Genomic DNA, 9,857 nt, shown 5'->3' with positions numbered 1-9,857 from the left:
CATTTTTGATGGTGAGTCTTGGATCTGTGGTTGGCTATTGTGTTGATCAGAGTTCCATAGTCTTTTAAAGTTGATTAACTTTACAATTTATAATTGTTGCATGAATTGTTCTCCTGGTTCTGCTCACTTCAAGTCATCCTAAGGTTCTTTGAAAAGCACCCCCTCCCCCCCATCACCATTTCTTTCTTTTTTTTTTGTAGTCGGGAGGGCAGGGCAATTGGCGTTGAGTGACTTCCCCAAGGTCACACAGGTAGTAAGTGTTAAGTGTCTGAGGTCAAATTTGAACTCAGGTCCTCCTGACTCCAGGGCCGGTGCTTACCACCTAGCTGCCCCTCCCATCATCATTTCTTACAACACAATAGCATCTATCCCATTCATATAACTTGTTCAGCTGTTCCTGCTGGGCATTCCCTTAGTTTCCAATTCTTCATTACAATGAAGACTGCTCTATTTCTAGACCTGTCGGTCTTTTTTCATTTTTGATCTCTTTGTGGTCCAGACCTAGCAGCACTATTGCTGGGTCAAAGGGTAAGCAGCTTTTTGGGTAAAATTCCAAATTGCTCTCCAAAATGGTTAGACAGTTCAACTTTGCCAATTTCTTAGCTGATCTGGAAGGTAATATATACTCTTGTCTATTATTATCTTCTTGGTTTATCTGCTTATGGTTCAAGGTCTTTTAGTTTTCATTTTTACTTCTAGGGGAGGGGGGATAAACAGAATTGGCCCTAACTGGGTGCTGGCTCTTTCCCTTAGACTTTGGCAGGGTGTCATACTGCTGCACAGGTCTTAATCCAGTTTCTTCTGTTCATCCTCTGGCTCAAAAATTCTCAGTGGATTCCTATAGCCTTTAGGTTAAAAGACAAACTACTTATTTGAACATTTAAAGTTCTCTCCATCTGATGCCAACCTACCTTGCCTTCAGGCACTCTATTTTAGCCAAACTGGGCTTCCAAGTGACCCTCTAGCATGGAATTCTCTCTCATGCCTGGGCCCTCATAGGCCATTCCCAGTGTCACAGATGTACTTACTCCTTCCTTAGCCCTGCTTTTCCAAATCCTTTCCCCACTTTTTAACCTTAAAGGATCAGTTCAGGCATTACATCCTATTCTCTCCCTGATCTTCTCTACCCCTCCCCCCTATAGTTGTTCCCAGTTGCCTTGCATTCCCTCATTATTCACTTGCATACACTCACGTTACTATTTCCTCCACTTCTTTTTTTGTCCTTGTACTCCTAGGGCCTACCACAGTATCTTAAACATAGTAAGCACTTAGTAAATATTTAATAATTTTTTTTTAATAAACATGAGTTAGCACACTAGGAAGCTATTTAAGTTATACTGTTTCATGGCAACCAACTACAATTCATTGTGTTAGAGGACTCCTTTAAATAAATGCTGGACATTGATAATAAAGGAGATCAGTGGAAGCATAGATAAATCGGCCTAGAGAAGTTATCACCAAAAGAATTCCCTGATGTGACAGCACCCAAACATACACCCTGTAGCATTTGGAGTCCTGGGGCCAAAGGTTAGCAGGCACCACCCTCCTTTGCAGGTAGACATCCTTCCAGGTCGCCCTGCCTCCAGTCTCCCCACAATGACCCTACTTTTTTCCTAGAGCATAGGTCTCACCATGTTACTCATCTGCTTACAAAGTTCCTATGTCTCCTGGCTTTCCTACAAACTCCCCTATTTAGCACCCAGAGCACTTCACAAGCTGGCACAAGACTGCATTTCCAGGATTCCTGCACTTGACTTTTAAGAGAGTTTGGCCCATTTGCTCTTCCATACCTGACAGTGCATGTCTATGCACAGCCTGTCCCATTATGTTTGGAATGGACTTTCCCCTCCCCTCATCCTTACAACTTCTGGCTTCCTTCAAGGCTTGGCACAAGGGTCTGTTATCTCCTCATTTCTCACCTCTCAGAACGCTGAGATCCTTGAGGCTAGGGAATGGTTCCTTCTTTGTATTTCTATCGTCTGTGCCTAGTATTAATACATGCCTGTCAAATGAATGGATTGCTTATGAAATTAAACATTTGTTAAGGCCTATATACAGAAGGCTTTGTTAAATATAGAAAGTAGGGTAAGGAGCCAGATTTATCTTTGGTTTATTAGTTTGTGTTTAAAAGAGCTATAAAATGCCCTGAACAACTTTCTAGGTGGTGTACTTATCCTTCCTACTCTTCTGAGTATGACTCTAACTTGGTTATAAATACTCCTCTCATTCTGCCTACCCAAAGTCAAGTCACCAACTCTTTGAACAGTAATCAAATGAGACTGCACAGTAACGTGGAAAGTGCACTGTGCTGGGAGTCACAAGAGTTGGGTTCCAAATCCAGGCTCTCCTACTTACCACCTCTGAGACCTTGGGCAAGTCCTCTAAGCTTTATTAACCTCCATTTCCCATTTGTAAAATAAGGGGAGTTGGTCTAGATCCCCTCTGTTGGTCCCTTCTAGCTCCCATCTAGGACCCTATTAAGTACTAACATTATTCTATCCATAGCAAAAGGTCTTGTGGTGCATGACTCCATTTATCTCACTGGTGACCTGTTTGGGTTGTTGTGCTACTATTACTAAGGTTAAACTTCTGATGCCCACACTTGAGCTTGGCTGGGCACAACCTGGACCTCAGCTACTATAAAATTAGGTCCTTTATGCACATGGTTTTCAAACAAGTTTACTTTAGTAGCAAAAATGCCTTATGAAGTCATCAATTTAGCATTTACCTTTCCTCTCCCTCTTCAAATGACCTTTAAAAAGAAAAAATAGATACAACACATGTACTAATTATTGCTAAATTTATTGTATTGTGTGAACCATTTACTATGGGAGAAAAAACCTAAATACTTAGAACTAAAACATAAATCTGATGCCTAGTTGACAAGTTCAAAATTCAATACAATAAAACACTGCTTCATAGAAAACATCAAATGGCTTTAAAAAGCAAATACCCTAACCCACATTGTCCTTTTCCTTTTTTAAAATTTAGGAAGACAACAATGATAAAAATATACACATATATAAAAATACAGTACACATGTAACTAGTAACCCAGTCAAGACCAAAGAGAATTATTCACATTACACCATTTAATACTGTCTCTGGGTCAAAAAAAATTTTAATTTTAAATTTTCAGGAATGGTCATTTAGTTCTGGATTTTTCTTAATTTTTTTTTATCTTATCTTTTCCTAAAGAATTTTTTGTACAACCTAATAAATTTATATAGGCCATTTTCTCATACTGAATTTATAGAAAATTCCAAATTTCAGCAGAATTTATTATAATTTTTCAATCAAGTTTGAAACTTGTGAGGTTTTTTTGGTTCTTGTTTTAGCTAGAAAAGAGAAAATGCCTTTATTTCTATTAAATTCAACAGTCATTCAGTAAAATAAAATGATGTATTCTCCCCAAATCCTTTATGCATTAGGTGACAGATTCTACTCTTGACTAATTTCAGCTTTCCTTTTGTTCTTTTTTAAGTTTACAAACTTTACTGGCATTTAACAGGCATGACTGGTAACTGAATCCCCACCTTAAGCATGCAGATGAAAGAAAGCACTGCCAAAAGGGAGCTCCTGGGCTTTCTCTTTACGTTGGCACTATAACTACAAATAAACCTGCCTTTTTACTATGGTTTATGAAGAAATGTGGGGAATCGGGAGGAAAAGGATGAAGCAGACAGACTAAGAGACTATGCCTACATTATCTGTTCTCTTAAAGCAATAGGTAATAGTCTGTGAAATGCAACTGACTTACTTCCTACACTTCATTTAGAAGCCTCCACAGTGGGACAGAAGGCTATCAGCAGCCTCTGCTGCATGACTTATATCAAAACACTAATGTGTCAGTAAGAGGCACAAGGGAAAGAGAGAGGAGACCTCGTTCTACTTCTAGCATTCCTCCTGACTGGCTGCCTCAATCGCTTAGCTTTGGGGACCTCAGTTTCTGTGTCTTTGACAGGATGATTTCCAAGGCCTTTCTGTTATAAGACACTATGAATGTACACTGAAGTGTTGTCATTTTTGTTTTCTGGCTACGTAACTGTTATCTCAGCTTGCAGAATATATTAAGTGCCTCTTTCCATAGAGTTTCCTCTTTCCCCCAGCCTCTTAAATTTTTATGAATTCTAACAAAAATTATACCATATTCAGTCAATGACATTTTGTTTCTCAACACATATTCTGGGGGTAGGGGATAACCATACAAGCACATTTTACTTGAAAAGTGAGTCCTGCATCCTTCTTTGAAGTCTAAGTGATCTGAATGCTGTTGAAGTAGGAGAGGAAATTTAAAAAAAATGTACCTCTTGTCTGCCTGCCTTAAAATAAGGAGCAGAACGAAAAAAACGAAGGACACCAACCACATACACAAACCTCCAAGGCACATAAAAGCTGGCATGATTTGGTTCAATATTGACAATGACACTCTGGAACTTGGCTACAAAAAATGAAGATTCAGGCTCCTATGGACAAATCCAAGTTTGGTGAATGAATTTTTTAAAAAGTATTTATTTGGAACAGTTAGCCTTTTACAAGGTTTTGGATCAACACTTTCACTATGTCACTTACTCTAAGTTACCTCTGTTCACTGAATGCCTTTTTATCACTCTTTCTTCCTCCCTGTATACAAGATTCAGGGAAAATTCTTTTCCCTAGTCTTCCCTTACCCCATCTCTTATCTCTTCAAACTCCAATTCTCTAACTTGAAGTGAATAAATAGTCTCACAAACTCTTCAGGTTCCTGTTGGGAAGAGAATAAATCTAACTGTTCCTGACTAATTATCTTAATTTGCTTTAAGTCTACTGAGAAACACAGTGAAAGTCTTCACTGAGTATTAAGTACAGCAGCAAATTCCCTCCCATCTTCTCCTGAATAGTGGGTATACAGGGGCCAAATTCCTCTGGCCTGGTTTAGTATGCAAACATGGAAAAACTTTCAAACAAAATAAAACCTTACACACGCTTAAAGCTCAGAGCAGAGCAAAAGGCGACCAGTGTGAATAGAGGAAAAGTAAAGCTGCCAGAAAAAATGCTTCCAATAATTTCACTAAGTTTAACTGGGGTTTTAGAAAAAAAAAACCCACCCAAAAACCTGAGCTAAATTCAGTCATTCCTTCAAATGCCACTCTACATTTAATGGGATTCAGGAGGTGTTCTAAGGCAGCCCAAAGACAGAGACTTGTTTAAAAAAAAAACAAACAAAACCAAAGCACTCTACTTTCTAATATTAAAAAAGGAAAATAATACCAAATGATTTCAAAAGTGGGGCTAATGTACAGTAAAGAGTTAAATACCCACTTTATACTTCTAAAAAAACAGCAAATTTTAATAATAGTGTTTTAAAAAGAATTCCCATGAACATTTTTACCTTCTAATTATCATCCCAGGGAAAAATAATTTTTAAAAAATGAGGGGTATTGAGAATAAGTCACAGTAAATTAAAAATTTTTTTAGAACTATATTCTGACTCACATAGAGACATAGTTAGAAAATGTGGATGGGAGGCAAAAAAATATAATTATAAAAGCAAAAGATTTAACAGTAAAAGGTAACTTCAAAGCTCTAGGCAGTTGTTCCAACACAGCTCCCTGGGATAATGAGCCGGCAGGACATGACCCAAGTACCAAGAAGCAGGAAGGGTTAGTTTCAGACTAGGAACAACACTCATCACATGGGGTTTTGTGTATTTTTCTTCCAGGTATGTTTGCTGCCTGATTTTTTTTAAATGAGATAATTTTAAAGACAAAATAAAACTAAACTATTTAAAAAATTAAGGCTTTTATGAGGAGGTCTACAGACAAACATTTAAGGCACATAAGGATCTTCAAGTCACTATTACAATCCAATATGTAAGAACTGGCTTCTTTCCTCATCCTTACTCCCCTCCAAAGTATGGCAGATTTAGTTTGTAATCATTTTAAATAGAGAAGGAAAAAACTCAAAACTGAAAAGTGTTGTGGAACCCTGGTACAATTTTGCACAGAAATGCCCTTTTCTGCATTAAGCACCACTGGCACCAGTCGGCCAGGAGACCATCTCTGGTTCTCCTTTCCATCTCCCCACCTCCGCAGTGCCACAGTCTTAAATACGATTTTCTTCCTCTTTGGGGCCTTCTTCTGGAGGTTTTTGCTGGACAGACTCCACAGCCTTATTGGCTTCTTTCTGCTTCTCAATGTCATCTATGTTGGTTTCTTCCTCCCTTCCCTCCTTTTTCAGCTCCTCCTCTGCTTTCTGTTCTTTTGCCAAAAGGCGATAATTGATGCCCATGCCAATAAAGAGGTAGATGCCTGACACAATCAGGATGACACCACAGGCCCAGTATGTGTATTTATAGTCTCCATACATATCATTGAGACGACCTAAAATTAAAAAAGGAGATGTTCCATGGTTAGCAAAATGAGACATCACCAGCCTCCCAGATGCCACCACCGAATTTCGGGTTTTACATATATTGCAAAGTTATAAGCTACAATCTTCAGACTAGAAGCAGTGAGATTTAGTTAGGGGTCATGGATCACTAAGGATCATGTGGATCATATGAGCTCCTGCTGGGGCTGAAGCAGATCCTACAGGTTTCTTATTCCTAAAAGCTTTTGAATGAAAAAGTTGGAAGAAAACTAAAGAGGTAATCTAGCCCAACAATCTCATTTTAAGGAATAAGAAATCAAGGCTAAGAGAAAGAAAAAATACCTAAAGAATGTTCTTCTAAACAAACAAAAGCCAGGATGAGACCTTTCTATTACACTTCCAGTTAGTCTTGAGCACTCAACTTTGTCTAAGACAATTTATCAGTCTAGTATTATTTCCTCCTTTACTACTTATCCAGTCTCCCACAGAAAAGAAGCCAAAACAAATCCATGAGTTAATCCTGCACAACTAACAAATAACACAAAGCATTCTCAGAAAGACCAAGTTCTTCCATTAGTTATATATTTTTACAAAATCTCGGAATTTAAGAGGTGGAAAGGATCTCATGGGTCATCTATCCAATCCACACCCAAAGGGAATCATCGCTATAATATCCAGTCTTTGTCTTAAGTAATTTAATGAGAATTTACCACCTTTGAAGGCAGCCCACCCTACTTTCAGATAGTTTTAGCTATTAGCAAGTTTTTCTTGGCATCAAATATAAATATTTTCCTTATGACTTTCCAGCCAATATTCCTAATTCTTCCCTCTAAGGACAAATAGAGTAAGTCTAATCATTTCCAACCCTCCCCACCCCCAAAATTACTCTGTATTTATTTTATACATGATTTGGAAACATTTAAATACATGTTGGCTCCCTCTTGGTAGAATATACGATCTCCTTGAGGGCAGGAATTGTTCATTTTTTGTCTTTTTATTCCCATCATCAAATACCATGACCTAGCACACAGTAGTTGTTTAATAAATACTTGTTGATCATGTGATTCTTCCACAAGGCAGCCCTTCAAATATTTGAAGAGATCTATCATGTCCCTCCTCCCAAGTCTTTGGCTAAAGGACGCCCCTTTTCTCATCTCCTTCAGCTGATCCTCACATGACAATCCATCCTGTCTGCCTACCTTTGAACACTCCCAATTACCAATGTCTTTCTTAAAACTATGCTGTTCTGAACTGAACACAGCACTCCCAGATGCAATCTGAGCAGGTGAGAGGCACCATTACCTCCTTATTCAAGGAAGCTGTGACTCTTAATGCAGACCAAGACTGCTTTGGCTTTTCTGGATGCCTTGGCATACCATTAACTCATAATAAGCTTGTGAGGCACTAACATGCCTAGATCTTTTTCGGATAAATGGCTGTCTGTGCCTCCCTAATCCTGCACTTATAAAGTTGTTTCTTCTTTCTTTTTTTTTTTTTGGTATCCATGAACATTTACCTATATTGAATTTTATCTCACTAGATTTAGCATAATGTTCTACTCTATCGAGATCTTTTTGAATCCCCATTCTGTTGTCAAGCAAAATGATTCAAATATTCCCAAAGGATTACTACAGAGCTAATTTCACTTCCTGACTTAAGGCAAATTCTACTTAAGTTTTAAAGTAAAGTTAAAATAATTCTCCACCTGCTTTCAGTTTAGGGTTAGTGCTTTATAGAAGCTTTATAGTTTACCCAAACATATGAACTTACGCATATCATATTTTAAAACAGACATACTATACCTAAAAGCGGTGGTCCCAGGAGGACAGGAGCGCACTCCATGATCGTCAACAAACCCACAGCACTGGAGAATCTCTGGGTTCCAACAAGGTCCATTAGTGTTTCAAACAATACTGAGCTGAGCCAGCCAAATGCAAATCCAAAGAATGCCGCATAGACACAAAACCCAACATAGTTGGTGGATAAAGGTGCCAACAGGTGGCATATACCATTACTGACTATTGAGAGAGCAAAATAATATTGCACTCGAGGTCTCACCCACTTTGTGTTGGCTACAAGTCCCATTGAAGGTCTGGCTACCATGTCAACAAAAGCTAAAATGGAAAGCAGAAAGGCAGCAGACTCTTTAGGGATATGCTTACTCTTGGCATAATTACTAAGAAAAACTAAGGGAGTAAATAATCCAAAAAACATGAATATATTGCCAGAGATATACAGTAAAAAGCCTCTGTGCTTGAACAGGGAAAAATCTAGGAACTTATTGATGGTGTGAAAGAAAGAGCGCCTCTCCGGCTTGCTGCTCCCACCGATCAGGTCTATGTTGGCATCACCAGCACCTTTGGAGTCCAACTTCCCGATTTCCTGTAGGGCTTCTTTAGACACTTCTTTTGTGCCTGTCCCTGGTTTGGGTCCTATTGGTCGCATAAGAGATCCAGCCACACAGCAGTTCAATAGCAAACCCCCAAGAATTAAGAAGCTGCCCCTCCAGCCAAAAACATCAAAGAAAATCTGATTTACAGGGGCCAGGGTAGAGAGAAATACAGGACTCCCCGCCATGGCCAACCCATTCGCTATGGGACGCTTTTTGTAGAAATATCTGCCGATCATGGTTAAAGCTGGATTTAAGTTGAAAGAGAGTCCAAGACCTGAGTAAGAGGGGAAAAAAGCAATTAACTTCAAACTATGTGTAAGAAGTATGTGACATAACTAGATTAAAAATAATCATAGGTATTGCTCCCTCAAATCTATTGTACTTTCTCCAGCACTGGCTGCATCACTTCCAGGAATCAGTATCTGATCACCTTATAAAGAAGTACTACTCTATCAATCTATTAGGAAGCATTAATTCAGGCTTACTATATGCTAAGCACAGGCTTTAAGTCTCAGTTTCCTAATCTCTTAAATGGGGATAAAAATATCTGTAGGATTTACCTCAAAGGGTTAATTAGAAATGATATAATGAATACACTGTTTAAAAATTTTAAACATTACATAAATGTCAGTTATTATTTCCTTCCTGCATGATATTAGTAAAAATGTTTACCAGTATCATTTAACAGGGCCAAAGATAGATCCCTGGGGGACTTCATTAAAGAGAACTCCCTCTAAGTTGACATCAATTATGACTGCTCTTTGGAACCAGTTTTTCAACCATTTGTGAGTCTTTTTAACTGTACTATTTTCTAGCCTACATAGCTCCATCTTGTCCAAGAGGATTATAAGGGATTCTGACAAATATTTTGCTGAAGTCCTCATCTACAATATTCCCTTGACCTACCAGTCTGCTAACAAAGTAAAAAAAAATGATGTGAGGTTAGCCTGATATAGCCTTTTCTTTATAAAGGCAGATGGCACTTTTCCTTGTAATAATGCTCTGCGTGTCAGGCTCATCATTTTTGTAAGATTGTTTCTGATCATTTATCAATTTCTCTACTTCTATCAAGATTTCTTGGTATCTATGTCAAAAGACACTTCTAAAAAATGTTG

The 9,857-nt window shown here is 38.3% G+C and overlaps 1 protein-coding gene across 17 annotated transcripts in view; it reads right to left on the bottom strand.

Moving 5' to 3' along the window:
* Positions 1-2,783: 2,783 nt before the first annotated feature.
* Positions 2,784-9,857, bottom strand: part of SLC16A1 (solute carrier family 16 member 1) — a 42,023-nt gene continuing 34,949 nt past the window's right edge. For all 17 annotated transcript variants that reach the window (XM_069090334.1, XM_069090344.1, XM_069090332.1 and 14 more), the window contains 2 exons: positions 8,153-9,016; positions 2,784-6,361 (listed from right to left, as the gene is read on the bottom strand). In XM_069090334.1, the coding sequence (XP_068946435.1) occupies positions 6,084-6,361; positions 8,153-9,016 (1,142 nt within the window). In that variant the 3' untranslated portion in view covers positions 2,784-6,083. The remainder of the gene's footprint in view (positions 6,362-8,152; positions 9,017-9,857) is intronic.

Source organism: Petaurus breviceps, unplaced genomic scaffold, assembly GCF_028583685.1.
Source record: "Petaurus breviceps papuanus isolate PSGF00001 unplaced genomic scaffold, PetGlider_PUasm1.0 186, whole genome shotgun sequence".
In the NCBI taxonomy this organism is placed as follows: domain Eukaryota; kingdom Metazoa; phylum Chordata; class Mammalia; order Diprotodontia; family Petauridae; genus Petaurus; species Petaurus breviceps.
Note: the sequence above shows the minus strand (reverse complement) of the source record. Positions and strands in the feature narration are given on the sequence as shown.